Here is a 25084-nt window from a genome sequence, read left to right on the forward strand (position 1 = left end):
TTCAGAAGCTTTGAACTTGACATCCAGATAGCAAATGACTTATTAGGAATCAGTCATCAAGAAAACTAATGACATCCTCTTACGAAAAACTCTCAATAAAAACAATGGATCAGGGATGAGAACATTACGTTTTGTGAGGATAAGCGTTTATTTTGTAACTAATTTAAAAAAAAACAAAGTTTTTCCGTGGGAAGTAAAGAGCGAAATTGAAACTTAAAGCGGACAAAAATTATTACTTCAAAGCCTATCTAATATATGTATCAATAAAACTAGTACAAATAAACCAACTAATTATGTTTTCCTATGTTTCCAGGATTATAGATTACTGAAAACACAAAAGTCAAACATAAAAAATAGGAATATTGATTTAGGACTTAAAAGTCAGTATCCAGCCTGATAACCATAAACTAATCTATAAAGCTGTTCATTGTCTTACACCAGTTGTGACATCAGTAAATTTCAGTATAGAATTAAAATTATCTTAAAAACATAAGCATAAAATTAAATAATAACTGAACAGAAATTGAACAGCTTACAGAAATATTGGATTGATTTATCAGGTAGCATTTTTATCTTGCTACTTATAATACCAATAGTGAGTAACATACAATCTTAAATTGTAAGAAATATGTTTTAGTATTACTTGAAATGAAGATCAAATAAGACATAATATGAACTCTAGAAATCCGGTTATTTCTCTCTATGGATCAGTGAATTTCAGGCTATGATACAAATTCTAAAGCTGGTCCTTAGTCCTAATACTACCAAGATGGCTTTACTTCGAACTTGTCCACAATCTAACCACGGCATGTCCTTTTCAGAACCTAAAATGGGATTGTCAATCCTTACAATCCTAAAATGGATTGTTGCTTTATCTTAAAAGGATTGATCCTAAACGGGATTGATAATGTCTTTCTTCTGTAAAACATAGTCAATTGGTTTGCCTTTACTGTACCAAAACCCCTATAATATTTTGTGTTTTCTTTTGTTGGTTTTTGTGTTTTCAGTAAAGTGTTAGTTTTCTATAATCTTAGAAACATAGGGAAACATAATTAGTTGGTTTATTTGTACTAATTTTATTGATATATATTAGACAGACTCTGAAGCAATAATTTTGTCCGTTTTAAATTTCAACTTCGCTCTTTACTTTCCTCAGAAATGTTTGTTTAAAAAAAAATTTATCTTTGTTCATTCTTGATTAAAATTTAATGTAGGAACAACGCTGCCATGATGTATGTTCGTCTTAAGTTTAATATCACTCTTTAGTTTCAGCTTAAGGCTTATTTTCAATGTAATATCTCATGATCACCAATCTTAAGTAGATAAGACACCTCTAGAAAATACTGCAGACAGCCTTGATAGCTACAAATAACTTTCAGTCTACAATATAAAGTTCATTATCCATACTTTACAAAACAATACATGTTTTTCAGGAATGTTTGTTTTTCGATGAGTAAAAAGCTGTTTTTACTCGGCCGACTTACCCTGAAAAAGCCATAATGAAGACAGAACTTTATAATTCGCCTACTGACTAGCAGAAACTAGACGACCACTGTAACAAAGAAAGCTGTTTAAGGGCTCATTTAAAAGCTTATTTTTATACCTAATCACTTTTTATAAGTTTGATATGATAGCACATTTCCACAAGTGCGCTTTCGATTGTTTCCCCCGTTTTTTTTCAAATGAAAAAAGTGCGTTTTTTAATGAAATTACCCAAAAGAGTCGTTTTTCAAAGCCTAGCCAGGAGTAAAAATTAAGTGGGCAAGGACGTCCCTTCCCCTCAGTTACTGCCGTTAGAACCAGCACATAGGCTTCATAGCAGAGTGAAGTTTGAAGGTTCAATTTAAAACTGTTGATCAGTCAAGCTTAATCTTTGATCTATTTTATATGGCACTTATGGATGGTAAATTGATAAAAAGCACGTAGATATGCGTAATAGGTTTAAAATGAACCTTCCCGGAATATGCTTTAAAAAATGAGTGCATCCCCTTTGGAAAAATAGTGGATTATCTGAAAACTAATCATAAGATTATTTGATTAGTATAAAACCATAGTATATATCATAAGATTATTTGAAGAAAAAAATCCAATCTGTAATCGAACGCATAGTAATCTAATTTTAATGTCAAGCGCTTTACCAACAGAACCATGCCGCTAATAATGTAATTGAATATATTGGTGTTAGTAGGACTTTAAATACGCAGCTTATATTATCCAGGCCAGAGGGCCTGGAGGAGGAACATACGGGAGCTGTTCTTACAAACCTCCAATAAAGGGTTTTGGACCATAATTTTTAGAATGATACCGTTTTATACTTCCAAGATTTTCCACTTAAGAAGTGGCACCAAAAATCTCTATTTTTTTTCTTTTTTTTTAGTGTTGTATCTCACTTGCAATTGGTAGAATTGATAAAAAAAAAAGCACGCAGTTATGTGCAAAAGTTTTCAAATGAGCCATTAAACATCACTCTAAAAAGTTATATTCTATAAAAAGTATCTATTTCAGACATAACACTCAGCCGATATTATTGCAAAGTGATGCTAATAACATCTTAGCGATAAAATGTGGCGATACTGCATTTACGAATGTTTATTTCCCTTGTAATGAAAAAAAGTGCAGTCATTGTCTCGTTTTTCACAAGCCTGTAATCGCCTACGAACAATGCTTAGCAACCTTGCAAAAAAAAAAAAACAAATGGGTTCTCGCTGGTAACATGAATGCTGACTTATTATCTAATTCTGACAGATCTGAAACTTCTCTCGATTCACTGCACGGAGGATTCCATCCGGCCAATAAAGATCTTCTGTCATGGCGCATGGCGGCATTCACAGTCATGGCGGTCTTACTTATAACCTTAGTCATTTAATTGTGACAGATTCAACTTTACTTCCATCAATCATTCATGTGGACGACTCTAAAATCGATGTTGACTATTTGATGATGATGATTTATTAATCACATGCCAAGTATGAGATTGCTCAATGGCAAGATCTGTGCGCCAAAACTCTCCCAAGTGGTTTTCAAAGATAAATTGGAAAAATACCAATGTTCCCTTTTATGTTTTGGCGTTAACATTTCTGTTGTTTCCATGCTTAAGTATTGGTATGCTAGTTTTTCAGTTAGGGTGAAGTGCAAAGGTACAATAAGGGAGCATATTCCTGTTAAAAAAGGCGTTAGGCAAGGTAACGTGTTATCTTTGAGTATATTTCAGTGTGTTTTAGCTTCGTGTCTCTGACGTGTTCAATCGTAGTTTTTTTTAAAACGATAGTTTAGGCATTGGTCACACTGCTTTAGCTGACCGTGTTCTGCTTCCTAGCCAGACCAAAAAAAGTCTTAATTGCAAACTTTAACCTGCTTTCAGCTGCACTCTCCGCAGTAGGGCTTTCAGTTAATGCTGCCAAATGTGAGTTTTTTTTGTTTGGGGAGGCCTCTACCAGCATCGCCTCTTTGCGTGAGTTCTTCAACTATAACATGTTCAGCAAGTAATACATGGCTAGTTCTGTCTTTTTCCACGTCACTTTTGACCGCTATTGCGTCCAGCGTGGTGAAAAGTATGCGGGTTGGTTACGCAAAAACTTCACCCAATCGTGCTCGATACGGACTTTGCCGTCTTTATTCTAGTTTTTGTGCCCCTGCTGTTTTGCATATTTCTGGTTTTGCTTTTCTCCTTCGCAAGAAGGATACGAAGAAAAAATGCTCGGGATATTTTAAGTACTGTAAATATCTGGTGCGTTTGCCTTGGTGGTACCGGTACCATAGAATTGTTTCTAAATTTGATATTGTCGATGCGCCCTCGTGACTGAAACAAATATCAGCAGACCTATGTTTTAAAACTCAGCCAATGATCGGTGTTTTTGGCTCTCTTTGGCCCTTATTTTGAATTTAGTTAATTTATTTGTGCTGTATTAGATTTATAGTTGTTTTAGTAGTCAGGGGTCAATCTGTTTCGTGATGGTTCTATCCCTACCGGAACATCCTTCCCTCAGACATCTTTCCAAGACGTAGGTGTTAATTACATAATAGGGAATGTTTACTTCAGAATTTCTTTTTTTTACATAATAAGGGGTGTTTACTAAGATTTAAAGGTGCATGCTACACAATATGAAATGTTTTTCTAAGAGCTGCAGGTGTTAATTATGTAATAGGAATTTGCATGTTATGTAATATAGTGTTTTTTCTTAAAAACCCGAGAAGGGCTAAGCCCTAGCGAGCAATTCCACTAGACCCCTATCAACCAATTCAACCGGTCGCCCCTAGCGAGTATTTCCAACGGGGGCCTTAGCAACCAATTTCAACGGGGCCATAGCATCCAATTTTTTTGTCGGGCTGTTTAGCAACCAATTTCACCGATAAGACGTTTTCAAGACATTTCAAGAGGTTTTTAAGACGTTTTCAAGATGTTTCAGGACATTTCAAGACGTTTTCTTCTATGATGTTTTTCAAGTTTCCTTTGGATGTTATGTAATAGGGGAATATTTACTTATGTTAAGGATGACGCAATCTCGTTTTGCATGCTAGACTTCAGGGGTCTGCGGGGAACCCCCGCTTGTAACTGAGGAGGGTACACACGTTGGGTGTTACGTAATGATAATGCACACATGACTTGTTACATAATACTCTGAGAGATTTTTTCTTTCAATGCGTTTTCTTTTTTTCTCAGGGAACCTTTGTAATCTAAATATTTTTTGTCCGTATTAGAATTCGAAAGGAACCCCCCTAAATGGAATGGAGTGCCAGACAGGTGGACAATAAAATCCTTTCTGATTTCTCGAATAATATTCGAGGAATACTTTCTACGTTATAACCTATTGCACGCAAGGGGAATCCCCTGTCTGCTTTCTAGAACGATTAAATGGAATGTGTGTTGCCATTGGGCTGCAATAATTGACATGCATGGGGAAAATTGATTACTAGAAGCTGCTTACATTTGATGAGCAGCTGCCTGTTAAGTAATGCATTAGAGGGTGGTATCAGATAATATTAGGGCTTATTCATTACGTATTCTTAGTAAAGGTCTTACTCTATTGGAACTTGAATTGAAACCAATTCAAGAACCCAGGATTGGGTTAAGTAAGGGGCCCGATGAAATTGGATGCTAGGCCTCCCCCCTCCGATGGATTTTGATGTTAGAGATTCCTTTGGAATTGGTTGCTAGGGCCCTTTGAAATTGGCTGCTATAGTCCTCTGTTGGAATTGACTGCTAGTCCCTCCCACCCGTTGGAATTGGATGTGAGGCCCCCAGCGAAATTGGATGCTCGGGACCCGATGGTTAGTTTAGGGATTCGATGAAATTGGATGCTTGGGGCCCGGGTAGAACTGGCTGCTAGAGCTCCGTTGGGATTGGTTGCAAGTAGCCTGATGGAATTGCTCGCTACGGCTCGGCGTCTTGAAGGCTCCCTACAAGCGAGCCCTGAAGGTTTTTTCCTGGCCCTCAGGGGCTTATAAACAGGTGCGCTATAGTATTGCGCAAGACACAGGTGTGTGTATTAATGTCTTGAGGGGCTAGTAGCTCCAATAGCACACCCCCTGTCTGTGCGCTTAGAAGCAGAGAGGGGATGCTACTATTATTCTTCTTTTTGTCTTTTACCTTCTTTTTTTCCTTTCTTCGTTTTCCTTCTTTTTCCCATTATTCTTCTTTTTGCTCTCCTTCTTTTTTCTTTTTTTCCTTTTACTCTTATTTTCCTTTTAATTGCTGATGATGATGAAGAGAACACGGGCTAATAAAAAATAGTCCGCGTCTTAAAGCTGAATTAGAATACCAACTGTGTAATGAGATATGTAAAGTTCAATTGCTTGACAAAGTTTTTTGTAATATTTCTGGCTTTTCACCTTTTTTTTTATCAAACTGATACTATTACTCCGGCAACAATGGGAAAGTAGCAACGGATAGTTTTTAATTATCCTCCAAAAGAAGTTCTTTTGCCTATCGGTAGACTGAACTAGACTAAGCCAAACTAAATAACATAATTTGTCCAAGAGTTTCGACTATATTTTACTTTACCGTAATAAGTGTTGTTTGAATAATTTTCTTTGGCTCTTTCCCTCCCATGGTTTTCCTTTAATTCATTATATTAATTTGGCAACACTGGCAACTACTCTGATCCTGTTTATATTAGGTTCATCATAACCTCGAAGAAACGTATCGTCATTGGGCTTTTTTGGTCTCTGATGGGTGGCCCACCCTCAGAAGTCATATACGCCAGGTAGCCAGTTCCAAGCGTAGCGGAACTGTGCCAAGCGTGGTGGAACTAATTTCACTGTTTTTATATCGGTTTTTGTCAACAACACCTTTCCAATTCAGCTATGTTTGTAAATTTCGTCAAAATTCAAACCCTGCCAAGCATGGGGGGGGGGAACTTTGCACACTTGGTCTCCATCCCTCGGTGGTCTTCTGTGTAAGTTCTGATTTGTCTCCTTAATGCACAACCGAGGAGTTATTATTTATTGTATAGCTGAATAAGGTTTCTTTTTCAGACTGAAATGGATTCATTCAAAAAATGCTTCAAAGAAAATTTTGATGTTGATGTTATCGAACAAGAACTAGAAGACGCAGAAGAGGAAAAAAATTTGGACCTTGTATTTAAAAAATATTGCAAGTAGGTTAACAGATCTTGAGTTAATGCAGTGTAGTAAGTGCCGATGTAACTGTTGAGTGGTAAATGATAAGTCTTAATCCAATTCTTTGTGGTCAAAAATTTATTTCATTCAATATCAAATTGTCTACGCATAAGAATTTCATGCACATGAAATTTCACGCTCATAGTTTTTGTTCTCCAGTATGGAGTTTTTGATGCGATTTCAGTGTCCAAACAAGAAAGTTTTTTCCACAAATATTGCAGTCATAGCGTTTTTCCTTCCCCAGAGTGAGCTCTTTCATTTATTTTTAATGTGGTTGACTGAGCGAATTTTTCTTGCAAATTTTACACTCGTATGGTTCTTCGCCAGTGTAAATTCTTTGATGTCTTTTTAAGTTGCTCATTTTATTAATTACTTTTACTTTTAATTTTTTAATTAAATTTTTTAATTACTATTAATTTACTTTTATTAATTACATTTAATTACTTTTTACAGATAGAACACTCATAGCGTTTTTCCCCAGAGTGAATTGCTTGATGCGATTTCAAATTACTCTTCTGAGCGAATTTTTTTATTGCAAATTTATATATATAGATATCGCATTCAGGTGGTTTTTCCCCAGAAGAAATTTTCTTATATGATCTCAAATCGTCCGTACGTGAGAATTCTTTCTTACAAAATTCACTTTCATGGGGTTTTCCCCTACAGTGCATTGTTTTGATGCCATTTCAAATTGATCTTCTGGAAGAATTTCTCCAAATTGATCTTCTGGAACATATTTCACATTCATGGAATTTTCCCCAGGGGGAATTGCTTGGTGTGGTTTGGTTGACCGAGCAAATTTTTTCTTGCATATTTGACACGTGTATGGTTTTTTGTCTAGCTGGATTCTTTGATGTCTTTTGAAGTTTTTCATTTGAGAGAATTTCTTTTTACAATTAAAATCACGTAGCGTTTTTCTCCAAAGTGCTTGATGTGATTTCAAATTGCTCTTCTGAGAGAATTTTTTTGTACAAGTTTCACCGTCATGTTTTTTTTTTGTTTTTTTTTTTTTTGACAAATTTCTCTGCAATCGTCTTTTCATTTATATTCAAGCTGTTGCCTCATGATAAGCTTTTCTTGAATTTGTTGTAATTCATAGATTCTTCCTTAATGGATAATGAAACAAGTGCAGATTCATACTTGTCAACACTTTTAAAGTAACTTTTGTTAGTAGGTGTCAAAATGTCGCTTGTCACAATCCCATTACAGTCTTTGCTGCTGGAAAATTCGGAAGCGCTGTCACTTCCACGCCTTCTTCTATTATTTGCCAACTTCTCACTGTTCTCACAATTGTTGGAGGAATTCGGAAGCGCTGTCACTCATTTCACTACCACATCTTCTTCTATTATTTGTCAACTTCTCACTATTCTCACAATTTTGGGAAGAATCGGAAGCGCGTTCACTTATTTCACTACCACACCTCATTCTAGTATTTGCCAACTTCTCACTATTCTCACAATTGTTGAACGATTCGGAGGTGATGTCACTTAATTCACTACCACACCTTCTTATATTATTTTCCAACTTCTCACTATTCTCACAATTGTAGGAGGAATCGGAAGCGCTGTCACTTATTTCACTACCACACCTTCTACTATTATTTGCCAACTTATAACTATTCTCACAATTGTTGGGGGATTAGGAAGTACTGTCACTTATTTCACTACCACACCTTCTTCTATTATGTACCAACTTCTCACAATTCTCAAAATTGTTGAACGATTCGGAGGTGATGTCACTTAATTCACTACCACACCTTCTTATATTATTTTCCAACTTCTCACTATTCTCACAATTTTGGGAAGAATCGGAAGCGCGTTCACTTATTTCACTACCACACCTTCTTCTATTATTTGCCAACTTCTCACTATTCTCACAATTGTCGGGGGATTTGGAAGTACTGTCACTTATTTCACTACCACACCTTCTTCTGTTATGTACCAACTTCTCACTATTCTCACAATTGTGGAAGGATTCGGAAGCACTGTCACTTACTTCACTACCACACCTTCTTCTATTATTTACCAACTTCTCACAATTGTTGGAGGATCCGGAAGCGCTGTCACTTATTTCACTACCACACTTTCTTCTATTATGTACCAACTTCACACTATTTTCACAATTGTTGGAGGATTCGGAAGCACTGTCATTTACTTCACTACCACACATTCTTCTATTATTTGCCAACTTCTTACTATTCTCACAATTGTTGGAGGATTTGGAAGTGCTGTCACTTATTTCACTACCACATGTCCTTCTACTATTTGCCAACTTCTCACTTTTCTCACAATTGTTGTAGGATTCTGAAGCGCTGTGTCAATTTTTTCACTACCAAACCTTCTTCTATTATTTGAGGATTTGGAAGCGCTGTCACTTATTTCACTACCACACCTTCTTCTATTATCCGTCAACTTCTCACTATTCTCACAATTGAGGGAAGAATCGGAAGCTGTCACTTATTTCACTACCACACCTTCTTCTAGTATTTGCCAACTTCTCACTATTCTCACAATTGTTGGAGGATTCGGAAGCGCTGTCACTTGTTTCATTACCACACCTTCTTCTATTATTTGCCAACTTCTTCACTATTCTTACAATTGTTGGAGGATTCGGAATCACCTATTTCACTACTACACCTTTTTCTATTATTTGCCAACTTCTTACTATTCTCACAATTGTTGGAGGATTTGGAGGCGCTGTCACTTGTTTCACTACCACACCTTCTTCTATTATTTGCCAACTTCTCACTATTCTCACAATTGTTCGAGGATTCGGGAGCGCTGTTACTTATTTCACTACCATACCTTCTTCTATTATTTGTCAACTTCTCACTATTCTCACAATTGTTGGAGGATTCGGAAGCGATGTCACTTATTTCACTACCACACCTTCTTCTATTATTTGCGAACTTCTCACTATTCTCACAATTGTTGGAGGATTCGGAAGCGCTGTCACTTATTTCACTACCACACCTTCTATTATTTGTTACCTTGTCACTATTCTCACAATTTTTTGGGGATTCGGAAGTGCTGTCACTCACTTCACTACCACACCTTCCTCTATTTTTCGTCAACTTCTCATTATTCTTACAATTTTTGGAGGACTCGGAAGCGCTGTTACTTATTTCACTACCATACCTTCTTCTATTATTTGTCAACTTCTCATTATTCTCACAATTGTTGGAGGACTCGGAAGCGCTGTCACTTATTTCACTACCACACCTTCTTCTATTATGTACCAACTTCTCACTATTCTCAAATTGTTTGGGGATTTGGAAGTACTGTCACTTATTTCACTACCACACCTTCTTCTATTATGTATCAACTTCTTACTATTCTCACAATTGCTGGAGGATTCGGAAGCACTGTCATTCACCTCACTACCACACATTTTTCTATTATTTGTCAACTTCTCATTATTCTCACAATTGTTGGAGGACTCGGAAGCGCTGTCACTTATTTCACTACCACACCTTCTTCTATTATTTGCCAACTTCTCACTATTCTCACAATTGTCGGGGGATTTGGAAGTACTATCACTTATTTCACTACCACACCTTCTTCTATTATGTACCAACTTCTCACTATTCTCACAATTGTGGAAGGATTCGGAAGCACTGTCACTTATTTCACTACCACACCTTCTTCTATTATTTGCCAACTTCTCACAATTGTTGGAGGATCCGGAAGCGCTGTCACTTATTGCACTACCACACTTTCTTCTATTATGTACCAACTTCTCACTATTTTCACAATTGTTGGAGGATTCGGAAGCACTGTCACTTACTTCACTACCACACATTCTTGTATTATTTGCCAACTTCTTATTATTCTCACAATTGTTGGAGGATTTGGAAGTGCTGTCACTTATTTCACTACCACATGTCCTTCTACTATTTGCCAACTTCTCACTTTTCTCACAATTGTTGTAGGATTCTGAAGCGCTGTGTCAATTTTTTCACTATCCAACCTTCTTCTATTATTTGCCAATTTCTCACTATTCTCACAATTGTTGGAGGATTTGGAAGCGCTGTCACTTATTTCACTACCACACCTTCTTCTATTATCCGTCAACTTCTCACTATTCTCACAATTGTGGGAAGAATCGGAAGTGCTGTCACTTATTTCACTACCACACCTCCTTCTAGTATTTGCCAACTTCTCACTATTCTCACAATTGTTGGAGGATTCGGAAGCGCTGTCACTTATTTCATTACCACACCTTCTTCTATTATTTGCCAACTTCTTCACTATTCTTACAATTGTTGGAGGATTCGGAAGCGCTGTCACCTATTTCACTACCACACCTTCTTCTATTATTTGCCAACTTCTTACTATTCTCACAATTGTTGGAGGATTTGGAGGCGCTGTCACTTGTTTCACTACCACACCTTCTTCTATTATTTGCCAACTTCTCACTATTCTCACAATTGTTCGAGGATTCGGAAGCGCTGTTACTTATTTCACTACCATACCTTCTTCTATTATTTGTCAACTTCTCACTATTCTCACAATTGTTGGAGGATTCGGAAGCGATGTCACTTATTTCACTACCACACCTTCTTCTATTATTTGCCAACTTCTCACTATTCTCACAATTGTTGGAGGATTCGGAAGCGCTGTCACTTATTTCACTACCACACCTTCTATTATTTGTTACCTTCTCACTATTCTCACAATTTTTGGGGGATTCGGAAGTGCTGTCACTCACTTCACTAACACACCTTCTTCTATTTTTTGTCAACTTCTCATTATTCTTACAATTTTTGGAGGACTCGGAAGCGCTGTCACTTATTTCACTACCACACCTTCTTCTATTATTTGTCAACTTCTTACTATTCTCACAATTGTGGGAAGAATCGGAAGCGCTGTCACATATTTCACTACCACACCTCCTTCAAGTATTTGCCAACTTCTCACTATTCTCACAATTGTTGGAGGATTCGGAAGCACTGTCCACTAGCACACCTTCTTCTATTATTTGTCAACTTCTCACTATTCTCACAACTGTGGAAAGAATCGGAAGCGCTGTCACTTATTTCACTACCACACCTCCTTCTAGTATTTGCCAACTTTTCACTATTCTCACAATTGTTGGATTCGGAAGCGCTGTCACTTATTTCATTACCACACCTTCTTCTATTATTTGCCAACTTCTTCACTATTCTTACAATTGTTGGAGGATTCGGAAGCGCTGCCACCTATTTCACTACCGCACCTTTTTCTATTAATTGCCAACTTCGCACTATTCTCACAATTGTTGGAGGATTTGGAAGCGCTGTCACTTATTTCACTACCACACCTTCTTCTATTATTTGTTAACTTCTCACTATTCTTACAATTTTTGGGGGATTCGGAAGTGCTGTCACTCACTTCACTACCACACCTTCTTCTATTATTTGTCAACTTCTCATTATTCTCACAATTGTTGGAGGACTCGGAAGCGCTGTCACTTATTTCACTACCACACCTTCTTCTATTATTTGCCAACTCTTCACTATTTCACTGCTTCACCTCCTACTATTATTTGTCAACTTCTCACTATTCTCACAGTTGTTGGAAGATTCGGAAGTGCTGTCACTTATTTCACCACCACACCTTCTTCTATTATTTGCCAACTCTTCACTATTTCACTGCTTCACCTCCTACTATTATTTGTCAACTTCTCACTATTCTCACAATTGTTGGAGGACTTGGAAGCGCTGTCACTTATTCGCTACCACACCTTCTTCTATTATTTGCCAACTTCTCATTATTCTCACAATTGTTTGCCAGCTTCTCACTGCTCATCTCGCAGCTATAAACTTTTTTCTAAACTTGTCTTGCTGCCATCATCTCTGCTCATGCTCTCACACTGTCCAATCGAGAGCAACGATACTTTTCTTTATCAATTGATTAGGTCCTAAAACTTTGTTGAGAAGTAACTTTTGACAGAATTATTTTCTATTCTGTCAAAAGGTAAGTTTTGAGCTAGACATGTTTTTTTTTCTTGTATATGTCAATGTTATATATAACGCTGACTATAATTTGATCCTAATTACCACATTAATGTCCCGCTTTTCCTATATACATCCTTAACAAGGTTTCAGCAATTGTTGCAACCATAAAAGTAATTTCTTTTGCGATTTATATTCTAATTTTGTTGGGAAATAGTGTTTTGAAATTTAAGATTATTACTTTGATATATTTTCGATATGCAAATTCAGTTCTTTATAAAAAGCACATACCATCAGTTCCTTAATGAAATGTTCCTATGTCTAAGTTAATATATAGTTACTAGCTGTTGGGGTGGCGCTTCGCGCCACCCCAACACCTAGTTGGTGGGGGCGCTTCGCGCCCCCCAAGCCCCCCGTGCGCGTAAGTCGTTACGCGCCATGTAAGTCGTTACATCTTCTATATATATAAAAATAAGTTGTCTGTCCGTTACGCCAGATTATATCTTATCTATATATAAAAATGAAACTAAACTGAAAAACAAACTGAAACTAAAAATGTAGAAACTGGGAATTGCATAAATATTTCTATATGTTTTGACAATAGATTAAAATAATTCGAAAATCTTATAACAGATATTTATAATTTTAAGGTTTATTATAAATTGTTGAGTGTTAGTAAAATTTTTTCCAACAGTCAATGTTAGAATGAACACTGACAAATTGAAAAACATTGAAAACGATAGAATGTTACCAAATCCTGCAACAGAAGAAACAGCCGAAGAAGCTGCTCAAAGAGCTAATGCCAAAAGGCTTGCGGCTAAAGAACGCGAAACCGCGCAATTAGATGAAGATCAACCTGGACAGTGAGAGTCAAAACGTATCAAAACTGAAAATGATAGCGATGATGATTGGGTTTGGGATTTTGACTTGGATAAGGTTATCAATGCCTACCAGATTTTAGTTAAAAAAACAAAGGTTCGGCGATATGTATTTACGTCTGAAAAATAAAGAAGAAAAAGAAAACTGAAACTAAAAATGTAAAAACTGGGAATTGCATAAATATTTCAAAATATTTTGACAATAGATTAAAGTAATTCGAAAACCTTAAAACAGATACTTAAAACTTGAGGTTTATTATAAATTGTTGAGCTTTAGCATGCTTGGCACGTGAAGATTTTTCCAACTGTCAATGTTAGAATAAACATTGAACGACAGAATTTGCGATTGCTATATGTCACTTGCTTAATACCAAGTGCCATAAAAAGTTAAAAAACTGAAAAGAAAAAAAAGCTAAAAAAACTAAAAAAGCTGCAAAACTCAAAAAAATTAAAACTAAAAAAGAAACTATATCTATATCTATATATATAAAAATAAGTTGTATGTCTGTTGACTGACGTCATGTTTGTGTGTCGACTGATGTCATGTTTTTGTCGACTGACGTCATTATGAGGATTGAGCATTATTCCGTCATGAAGTTGTTTGTCGAGCGACGTCATGTTTGTCAACAGACGAAATTACAGACCGGGATACAAAGGACGACCGGGAAAAGGGGAATATAAATGACGAACGGGACACTCCAAGAGAAATTACAGACTGGGACACCGGGACACAAATAAGGACCGGGACACAGGGAATATAAATAACGACCGGGACACAGGGACACAACTACAACGGGGACGCCGGGGGGCACAGGGGGGATATATAAATGACGACCGGGACACAGGGAATGTTCGATTAGCCATCACCATCAACAAAGCTCAAGGGCAATCGTTAGAAAAATGCGGTATAGATCTGAATACGGATTGTTATCCCATGGACAATTATTATGTTGCATGTTCAAGAGTTGGTAAACCTGACAATTTATTTATATGGACAGACGATGGGACAGCAAAGAATATTCGCAAGTTTTACGTAGTTAAAAAAATATATATATCTATCTATATTCACAGGTGGTACACAGGGTCACAACTACAAAGGTGCGTTATTAATATGGCGCGAAAAAAGCTAAAAAAAGAAAAAACCTAAAAAGAAAAAACTTTAAAAAAAGCAAAAAAATAAAAAAAGCTGCAAAACTAAAAAAAAGAAAACTAAAAAAGAAACAATATCTATATATATATAAAAATAAGTTGTTTGTAGGCATGTTTGATTGTTTGTGGGTTTGCATATGACGTCCTTATAAGTATATAAGGCTTTGTATATGACGTCATTATAAGATGACACTACAGACTGGGACACCGGGACACAATGACGACCAGGACACAGGGAATATACAACTACAGCGGGGACGCTAGGGGGCACAAGGGGGTATATAAATGACGACGGGGACACATCTATCTATATTCGCCTGTGGGACACGGGGACACAACTACAATGGCACGTAACGACTATTTTTATCTATATATATAAAAATAAGATGTCTGTCTGTGTGTCTGTCTGTCAGGTGACGTCATGCTTCTGTGTCGACTGACGTCATGAAGTTAGTTGTCGTCATTTTTGCTATGACAGTGACGTCATTAAAGATATTTAAGACATATATGTTCACGTAGAAATCTATTAATGTTTAGCTTTAAAATGACTGATGAACTTACAATGGCAAAAGCCGATGAAGATGCTCAAAGAGTCTATGCCAAAAAACTTGCTGATGATAGAGAAAGTCAGAAAAGAAAGCATGCCGAGGAATCAAAAGAACAGCAAGGAAACAGGCTTGAGGCTGATAGAGAAAGAAAGAACAGAAAGCGTGCCGAAGAATTAAAAGAACAGCAAGGAAACAGGCTTGAGGCTGATAGAGAAAGAAAGAACAGAAAGCGTGCCGAGGAACTACCAGAGCAACGCGAAAGCAGACTTGCTGCTAAAAGAGAAAGTGAAAAAAGAAGGCGTGCCGAGGAATCACAAGAACAGCAAGAAATCAGGCTTGCTGCTGATAGAGAAAGTAAGAAAAGAAAGCGTGCCGAGGAATCAGAGCAACCTGAAAGTTATCGCCTGGCATTCAGGTACAGCCCAGTCGATGATTATAGCTTGAGTAGATGTGTTCAAATCGGGACAATGTCTAAAATTTGTCCCTATTGCAAGGCCTTGAAATTCAATGGTGAAACAATGGGAATGTGTTGCGCCTCAGGAAAAGTTAAACTTTCTCTATTGGCTGCACCACCAGAGCCATTGAAGACTTTCCTTACTGGAACTACGTCAGAATCTAAGCGCTTTTTGTCACAAATCAGAAAATACAACTCATGTTTCCAAATGACGTCGTTTGGAGCCCAAATCGAAAATCCAGATCAATTTATGTCTACTTTCAAAGTAAAAGGGCAAATTTATCATAGAGCAGGGTCCCTTCTACATTCTCAGGCGAGAATCATAAATTTTTACAGTTGTACTTCATCAATGATAGAAATTCTGAATTGAATGCACGTTGCGAAATTTCTCCCAACGTTGAAAGGACAATCGTTTCCCAATTGCAACATCTTTTCCACGAAAATAATAATTTAGTGCGTCTGTTCAAAACAGCCATCGATTTGATGCCTACTGATACGCATAAAATTGTTATTTCCGCTGACAAAACGCCTCTTGGCCAACATGTGCGTAGATACAATGCTCCAACTATCGACGAAGTGGCAATCGTTATGGTCGGTGATCAGTTTTTACCTCGAGATATTATTCTTCATAAGCGAAACGCTCAGTTGTTAAGAATTGCTGAAACTCATCGATGCTACGATGCCCTACAATATCCTATCATTTTTTGGGATGGAGCCGACGGCTATCACTTTAATATTAAATTGATGAATCCAGCCACTAACAAAGAAATGAATAAGAAATGCAGTGCAATGCACTATTATTCCTATAGACTAATGATTCGGCAGGATGAAGAAAATTATATTTTAAAATGCCGTGAATTGTTTCACCAATTTGTCGTTGATATGTATGCTAAAATTGAATCAGAACGTTTGCTATATATCCGCCTGAATCAGACCAAGCTCCGCTCTGAACAATACATTCATTTGTGAGATGCAGTTATAAATGACGGTAATACCACAAACGTTGGAAGATTAACAATTTTACCTTCGTCATATGCTGGCAGTCCCCGTCATATGCATGAATATGCTCAAGATGCTATTGCGTATGTTCGTCTCTATGGTCGTCCAGATTTATTTATTACATTTACATGTAATCAATCTTGGGACGAGATACTGCAGCTTTTACTTCAAGGACAATCGGCGGTTCATAGGCATGACATTACGGCCCGTGTCTTCCGGCAAAAGTTGAAATCACTGATAAACTATATAGTAAAACTTGAAGTGTTTGGGTCAGTGCGATGCTGGATGTACTCAGTGGAATGGCAAAAACGAGGTTTGCCACACGCACATATACCAATCTGGCTACATAAAAAAATTACTTCGAACGAAATTGATGATGTTATTTCCGCTGAAATACCTGATAAAAATGTCGATAAGGGGTTACATGATATTATTGTAAAAAATATGATACATGGACCTTGCGGTGCACTGAACGAAAATTCACCATTCATGGCCAAAGGAAGGTGCACAAAGCAATATCCTCGACTTTTAGTATCAAACACAATTACTGGCAATGATGGTTACCCACAATATAGAAGAAGATCTACTGAAGATGGCGGTAAAACAGCAATAATAAAGAAGCGTAACGGTACCACCATCGAAGAAGATAACCAGTGGGATGTTCCATATTCCCCATTATTATCAAAAACATTTAATGCACACATAAACGTTGAATACTGTAACTCCGTAAAGGCAATCAAATACATATGTAAATACGTCAACAAAGGCAGTGATATGGCAGTTTTTGGCTTGCAGCCCGAAATCAAAGATTTCGACGAAATCGTACAATATCAGGCTGGAAGATACATAAGCAGTAATGAAGCTGTTTGGCGAATTCTTTCATTTCCGATACATGAACGTAGTCCAGCTGTTGTTCACTTAGCGGTACATTTACAGAATGGTCAACGTGTTTATTTCACGGAAACCAACGTGCAACAAAGAGCCCTGAATCCACCGGATACAACATTAACAGCTTTTTTTTTCGCTTTGCAAAAATGATTCTTTTGCAAAAAAACTGCTGTATACTGAAGTGCCTTCGTATTACACGTGGAATACTAAAAATAAAGTATTTGAACGTCGAAAACAGGGTAAGTCAGTCGACGGCCAACCTACCATCTTCAAAGATACCACGATAGGAAGACTCTACACCGTTCACCCCAATCAACATGAATGCTTCTTTCTACGCCTGCTTTTGGTGAATGCACCCGGTCCGACGTCCTTTGAGTATTTGAGAACTGTAAACGGTACTATACATGAAACTTACCGTAGTGCATGCCAAGCTGTGAGTTTATTGGAGAATGACCAACACTGGGATAACTGCATCAATGACGCGTGCGAAACGTCAACCCCAAGTCAAATTCGTGCATTGTTTGGCATCATTTTAACAACTTGCTCTCCATCAGCTCCTACAGAGTTATGGGAAAAATATAAGTCAAAAATGTCCGAAGATATACTCCATCGAAAACAGTTAGAGACGTCAGATATGAGTTTTGATTTTACATCAGAAATTTATAACTACACTTTAGTTATTATAGAAGATTTGTGCGTACGTATGGCAAACAAACCTCTTCAGGATTTGGGAATGCCTTCACCTAACCGTATCGTTGCTGTCTCGACATGTGTAGAATTGGATCGTGAACAAAGTTACAGTACGAGTGATCTATTGTCGTATGTACAAAATAACATTTCCAAGTTAACGTCGGAACAAAAAGACATTTATGATACGATAATGCATTGTGTCGATAACAACGTTGGAGAAATTTTCTTTTTGGATGCGCCAGGAGGTACTGGTAAAACGTTTGTGATAAAACTGATTCTGGCATCAATTCGATCAAAAAATGATATAGCGTTGGCAATTGTGTCGTCCGGAATAGCCGTAACATTGCTGCCTGGTGGAAGAACTGCTCATTCCGCTTTGAAATTGCCTCTGAATTTGCATTCTACAGAAACTCCCACGTGCAATATTTCCAAATCATCTGGGATGGGTAAAGTATTGCAGCAATGTAAACTTATTATTTAGGATGAGTGCACAATGGCACAAAAAAAATCGCTCGATGCTCTGGATCAATGCTTGTAAGATTTAAGAGGGAATTCAAAACCCTTTGGCAGCACATTAATATTGCTTGCGGGAGATTTCAGGCAAACATTACCTATAATACCTAGATCAACTCCTGCAGACGAAATGAATGCTTGCCTGAAAAATTCTAATTTATGGGCACACGTAAAAATATTAAAATTAATTACAAATATGCGTGTCCGATTGCAAAACGATGACTCTGGTCAAACATTTTCAGATCAATTGCTGGCAATTGGAAACGGAAAGCTCCCAGTAGACTCAATTTCAGGACGTATACAACTACCTGCTGATTTCTGTAATTTAGTGACGTCCAAAAATGAATTGATTGAAAAAGTATTTCCGAATATTCTAAAAAATTATAAAAATAATAAATGGCTAAGTGAAAGAGCGATTCTCGCACCCAAAAATATAGACGTCCACGAAATCAACAATATTGTTTTGACCAAGATTCGAGACCAGGCAGTCCTTTACAAGTCAGTCGACACAGTTTTGGAACCAAATGAAGCGGTTAATTATCCATCTGAATTTTTAAATTCCATAGATCTTTCAGGGTTTCCACCACACGTGCTACAACTAAAAATGGGCGTACCAATAATACTTTTAAGAAATATCAACCCACCAAAGCTTTGCAATGGCACGCGACTTGCCGTAAAAAAAAAACAATGGAAAACCTAATAGAGGCCACAATCTTGACAGGGCCTTTTGAGGGTGAGGCTGTTCTTATTCCTCGCATTCCCATGATTCCAACGGATCTGCCTTTTCAATTTAAAAGATTGCAATTCCCAATTCGATTAGCATTTGCAATCACCATTAACAAAGCTCAAGGTCAACCATTAGAAAAATGTGGTATAGATCTTAATACTGATTGTTTTTCCCATGGACAATTGTACGTTGCATGTTCGAGGGTCGGTAAACCTGACAATCTATTTATATGCAGCGACAATTGGACAGCGAAGAATGTTGTATATTCGCAAGTTTTACGCAGTTAATTTGTATTGTATCTATCTATCTATCTATCTATATAAAAACGAGTTGTGTGTATGCATGTTTGTTTGTTTGTAAAAAGAGCGTTTGCATATGACGTCATTATTAGTACATACGGCTTTGTATATGCACAGACAATGGGAAAGCCAAGAATGTTGTATATTCGCAAATTTTACGTAGTTTGAAACACATATATAAATCTATCTATATTCACAGGTGGGACACAGGGACACAAATACAATGGCGCGTAACTAATATGGCGCGTAACGACTTACGCGCGCGGGGAGGGCGCGAAGCGCCCCACCAACTAGGTGTTGGGGTGGCGCGAAGCGCCACCCCAACAGCCAGTATCTATATATATATAAATAAGTTGTCTGTGGATCTGTGGATCGTGGATCAGGTGACGTCACCTGAAAAAACTGGATCAGGTGACGTCAAAACTGAAAAACTAAAAAAAGGCAAAAACTACAAAAAAAACTAAAAACTAATAAAAAAACTAAAAAAGCTAAAAAACTAAAAAAACTAAAAAAAGGCAAAAACTACAAAAAAATAAAAACTAATAAAAAAGCTAAAAAACTAAAAAAAGGCAAAAACTACAAAAAAAACTAAAAACTAATAAAAAAAATAAAAAAGCTAAAAAACTAAAAAAACTAAAAAAAACTAAAAAAAGGTAAAAAACTAAAAAAACTAACTACAAAAAAAAACTAAAAACTAATAAAAAAAATAAAAAAGCTAAAAAACTAAAAAAACTAAAAAAGGCAAAAACTACAAAAAAAAACTAAAAACTAATAAAAAAGCTAAAAAACTAAAAAAACTAAAAAAAGGCAAAAACTACAAAAAAACTAAAAACTAATAAAAAAAATAAAAAAGCTAAAAAAACTAAAAAAAGGTAAAAAACTAAAAAAATAAAAAATAAAAAAAAACTAAAAAAAGGAAAAAACTGAAAAATAAGCTAAAATAAAGGTAAAAACCAATAAAAAACTAAAAAGAAAAAAAGGAAAAAACTAAAAAAAATTTTCATCTAAAAAACTAAAAAAAACTAAAAAAGGTAAAAACTAAAAGAACTAAAAAAGAAAAAAATAAATGACGACACTCAAAGAGAAAGCGACCAGGACAAAAGGAATGTTCGATTAGCAATCAACAAAGCACCGGGACACAGGGAGTATAAATGACGACCAGGACATAAGTAAAAAAAAAAACTAACAAAACTAAAAAGAAGGTAAAAACTACAAAAAAACTAAAAAGAAAAAAAAAACTAAAACTAATAAAAAAACTACAAAATCTAAAAATCTAAATAAACTAAAAAAGAAAAAAAAAAGGAAAAAAATAAAGGAGAAAAACAAAACTAAAAAACGAATGTATATACAGACCGGGACACCGGGATACAAATGACGACCGGGACACAGGGAATATAAATGACGACCGGGACACAGGGACACAACTACAACGGGGACACCGGGGGAAACAGGGGGATATAAATGACGACCGGGACACCGGGACAGGGAATGGTCGATTAGCAATCACCATCAACAAAGCTCAAGGGCAATCATTAGAATCATGAGGTATAGATCTGAATACAGATTGTTTTCCCATGGACCATTATATGTTGCATGTTCAAGAGTCGGTAAACCTGACAATCTATTTATATGCAAAGACAATGGGACAGCAAAGAATGTTGTATATTCGCAAGTTTTACGTAGTTAAAACCATATATATATATATATATATATATATATATATATATATATATATATATATATATATATATATATATATATATATATATATATATATATATATATATATATATATATATATATATATGGTTTTAACTACGTAAAACTTGCGAATATACAACATTCTTTGCTGTCCCATTGTCTTTGCATATAAATAGATTGTCAGGTTTACCGACTCTTGAACATGCAACATATAATGGTCCATGGGAAAACAATCTGTATTCAGATCTATACCTCATGATTCTAATGATATATATATATATATATATATATATATATATATATATATATATATATATATATATATATATATATATATATGTATATATATATATATATATATATATATATATATGGTTTTAACTACGTAAAACTTGCGAATATACAACATTCTTTGCTGTCCCATTGTCTTTGCATATAAATAGATTGTCAGGTTTACCGACTCTTGAACATGCAACATATAATGGTCCATGGGAAAACAATCTGTATTCAGATCTATACCTCATGATTCTAATGATTGCCCTTGAGCTTTGTTGATGGTGATTGCTAATCGACCATTCCCTGTCCCGGTGTCCCGGTCGTCATTTATATCCCCCTGTTTCCCCCGGTGTCCCCGTTGTAGTTGTGTCCCTGTGTCCCGGTCGTCATTTATATTCCCTGTGTCCCGGTCGTCATTTGTATCCCGGTGTCCCGGTCTGTATATACATTCGTTTTTTAGTTTTGTTTTTCTCCTTTATTTTTTTCCTTTTTTTTTTTCTTTTTTAGCTTATTTAGATTTTTAGATTTTTTAGTTTTTTTGTTAGTTTTTAGTTTTTTTTTTCTTTTTAGTTTTTTTGTCCCGGTCGTCATTTATATCCCCCTGTTTCCCCCGGTGTCCCCGTTGTAGTTGTGTCCCTGTGTCCCGGTCGTCATTTATATTCCCTGTGTCCCAGTCGTCATTTGTATCCCGGTGTACCGGTCTGTATATACATTCGTTTTTTAGTTTTGTTTTTCTCCTTTATTTTTTTCCTTTTTTTTTCTTTTTTAGTTTATTTAGATTTTTAGATTTTTTAGTTTTTTATTAGTTTTCAGTTTTTTTTTCTTTTTAGTTTTTTTGTAGTTTTTACCTTCTTTTTAGTTTTGTTAATTTTTTTTTTGCTTATGTCCTGGTCGTCATTTATACTCCCTGTGTCCCGGTGCTTTGTTGATTGCTAATCGAACATTCCTTTTGTCCTGGTCGCTTTCTCTTTGAGTGTCGTCATTTATTTTTTTCTTTTTAGTTCTTTTAGTTTTTACCTTTTTTAGTTTTTTTTTAGTTTTTTAGATGAAATTTTTTTTTAGTTTTTTCCTTTTTTTCTTTTTAGTTTTTTATTGGTTTTTACCTTTATGTTAGCTTATTTTTCAGTTTTTTCCCTTTTTTTTTAGTTTTTTTTTTATTTTTTATTTTTTTTAGTTTTTTACCTTTTTTTAGTTCTTTTATTCTTTTTAGTTTTTTTAGTTTTTTAGCTTTTTTACTTTTTTTATTAGTTTTTAGTTTTTTTGTAGTTTTTGCCTTTTTTTTAGTTTTTTCAGTTTTTTTTTTAGTTTTTTATTGGTTTTTACCTTTATTTTAGCTTATTTTTCAGTTTTTTCCTTTTATTTAGTTTTTTTTAGTTTTTAGTTTTTTAGTTTTTTACCTTTTTTAGTTTTTTTAGTTTTTTTAGTTTTTTAGCTTTTTTATTTTTTTTATTAGTTTTTAGTTTTTTTTGTAGTTTTGCCTTTTTTTAGTTTTTTTAGTTTTTTAGCTTTTTTATTAGTTTTTAGTTTTTTTTGTAGTTTTTGCCTTTTTTTAGTTTTTTTAGTTTTTTAGCTTTTTTATTTTTTTTATTAGTTTTTAGTTTTTTTTTGTAGTTTTTGCCTTTTTTTAGTTTTTTCAGTTTTGACGTCACCTGATCCAGTTTTTTCAGGTGACGTCACCTGATCCACGATCCACAGATCCACAGACAACTTATTTTTATATATATAGATAGTTTTTTTTTTTTACTTATGTCCTGGTCGTCATTTATACTCCCTGTGTCCCGGTGCTTTGTTGATTGCTAATCGAACATTCCTTTTGTCCTGGTCGCTTTCTCTTTGAGTGTCGTCATTTATTTTTTCTTTTTTAGTTCTTTTAGTTTTTACCTTTTTTAGTTTTTTTTAGTTTTTTAGATGAAAATTTTTTTTAGTTTTTTCCTTTTTTTCTTTTTAGTTTTTTATTGGTTTTTACCTTTATTTTAGCTTATTTTTCAGTTTTTTCCTTTTTTTTATTTTTTTTTTATTTTTTATTTTTTTTAGTTTTTTACCTTTTTTTAGTTTTTTTAGTTTTTTTAGTTTTTTAGCTTTTTTACTTTTTTTATTAGTTTTTAGTTTTTTTGTAGTTTTTTGCCTTTTTTTAGTTTTTTCAGTTTTTTTTTTAGTTTTTTATTGGTTTTTACCTTTATTTTAGCTTATTTTTCAGTTTTTTCCTTTTTTTTTAGTTTTTTTTAGTTTTTAGTTTTTTTAGTTTTTTACCTTTTTTTAGTTTTTTTAGTTTTTTTAGTTTTTTAGCTTTTTTATTTTTTTATTAGTTTTTAGTTTTTTTTGTAGTTTTTGCCTTTTTTTAGTTTTTTTAGTTTTTTAGCGTTTTTATTAGTTTTTAGTTTTTTTTGTAGTTTTTGCCTTTTTTTAGTTTTTTTAGTTTTGTAGCTTTTTTATTTTTTTTATTAGTTTTTAGTTTTTTTTGTAGTTTTTGCCTTTTTTTAGTTTTTTCAGTTTTGACGTCACCTGATCCAGTTTTTTCAGGTGACGTCACCTGATCCATCCACAGATCCACACACAGACAACTTATTTTTATATATATAGATATAATCTGGCGTAACGGACAGACAACTTATTTTTATATATATAGATATATATATATATATATATATATATATATATATATATATATATATATATATATATATATATATATATCTATCTATATTCACAGGTGGGACATAGGGACACAACTACAATGGCGCGTAACTATTATGGCGCGTAACGACTTACGCGCGCGGGGGGTCTTGGGGGGGGTGCGAAGCGCCCCCACCAACTAGGTGTTGGGGTGGCGCGAAGCGCCACCCCAACAGCTAGTATATATATAAAAATAAGTTGTCTGTGGATCTGTGGATCTGTGGATCTGTGGATCAGGTGACGATCCACAAAAAAGGTAAAAAACTAAAAACTAAAAAAAAAACTGAAAAAACTAAAAAAAGGCAAAAACTACAAAAAAACTAAAAACTAATAAAAAAAAAATAAAAAAGCTAAAAAACTAAAAAAACTAAAAATACTAAAAAACTAAAAAAACTAAAAACTAAAAAAAAAAACTTAAAAAAAGGAAAAAACTGAAAAATAGAAGAGAAAAAGAAAACTAATAAAATTAAGAATAAAATAAAAAAAATAAAAAAGATAAAAACTAAAAAAAAAGTAAAAAGAAAAAACGAAAAAAACTAAAAAAGCTAAAAAAGCTAAAAAAAAGGTAAAAACCAATAAAAAATTAAAAAGAAAAAAAGGAAAAAAAACTAAAAAAACTAAAAACTAAAAAAAAAACTTAAAATGGATATGTGGATCTGTGGATCTGTGGATCAGGTGACGATCCACAAAAAAGGTAAAAAACTAAAAACTAAAAAAAAAAAACTGAAAAAACTAA

At 34.9% G+C, this 25084-nt stretch overlaps 1 protein-coding gene across 2 annotated transcripts in view; it reads left to right on the plus strand.

Moving 5' to 3' along the window:
- The window catches only part of LOC136034387 (27 kDa glycoprotein-like), an 80828-nt gene that overhangs the window by 18025 nt on the left and 37719 nt on the right, over positions 1-25084 (plus strand). For both annotated transcript variants that reach the window (XM_065715534.1, XM_065715533.1), the window contains exon 3: positions 6475-6596. In XM_065715534.1, the coding sequence (XP_065571606.1) occupies positions 6475-6596 (122 nt within the window). The remainder of the gene's footprint in view (positions 1-6474; positions 6597-25084) is intronic.

This window comes from Artemia franciscana, chromosome 13 (genome assembly GCF_032884065.1).
Source record: "Artemia franciscana chromosome 13, ASM3288406v1, whole genome shotgun sequence".
In the NCBI taxonomy this organism is placed as follows: domain Eukaryota; kingdom Metazoa; phylum Arthropoda; class Branchiopoda; order Anostraca; family Artemiidae; genus Artemia; species Artemia franciscana.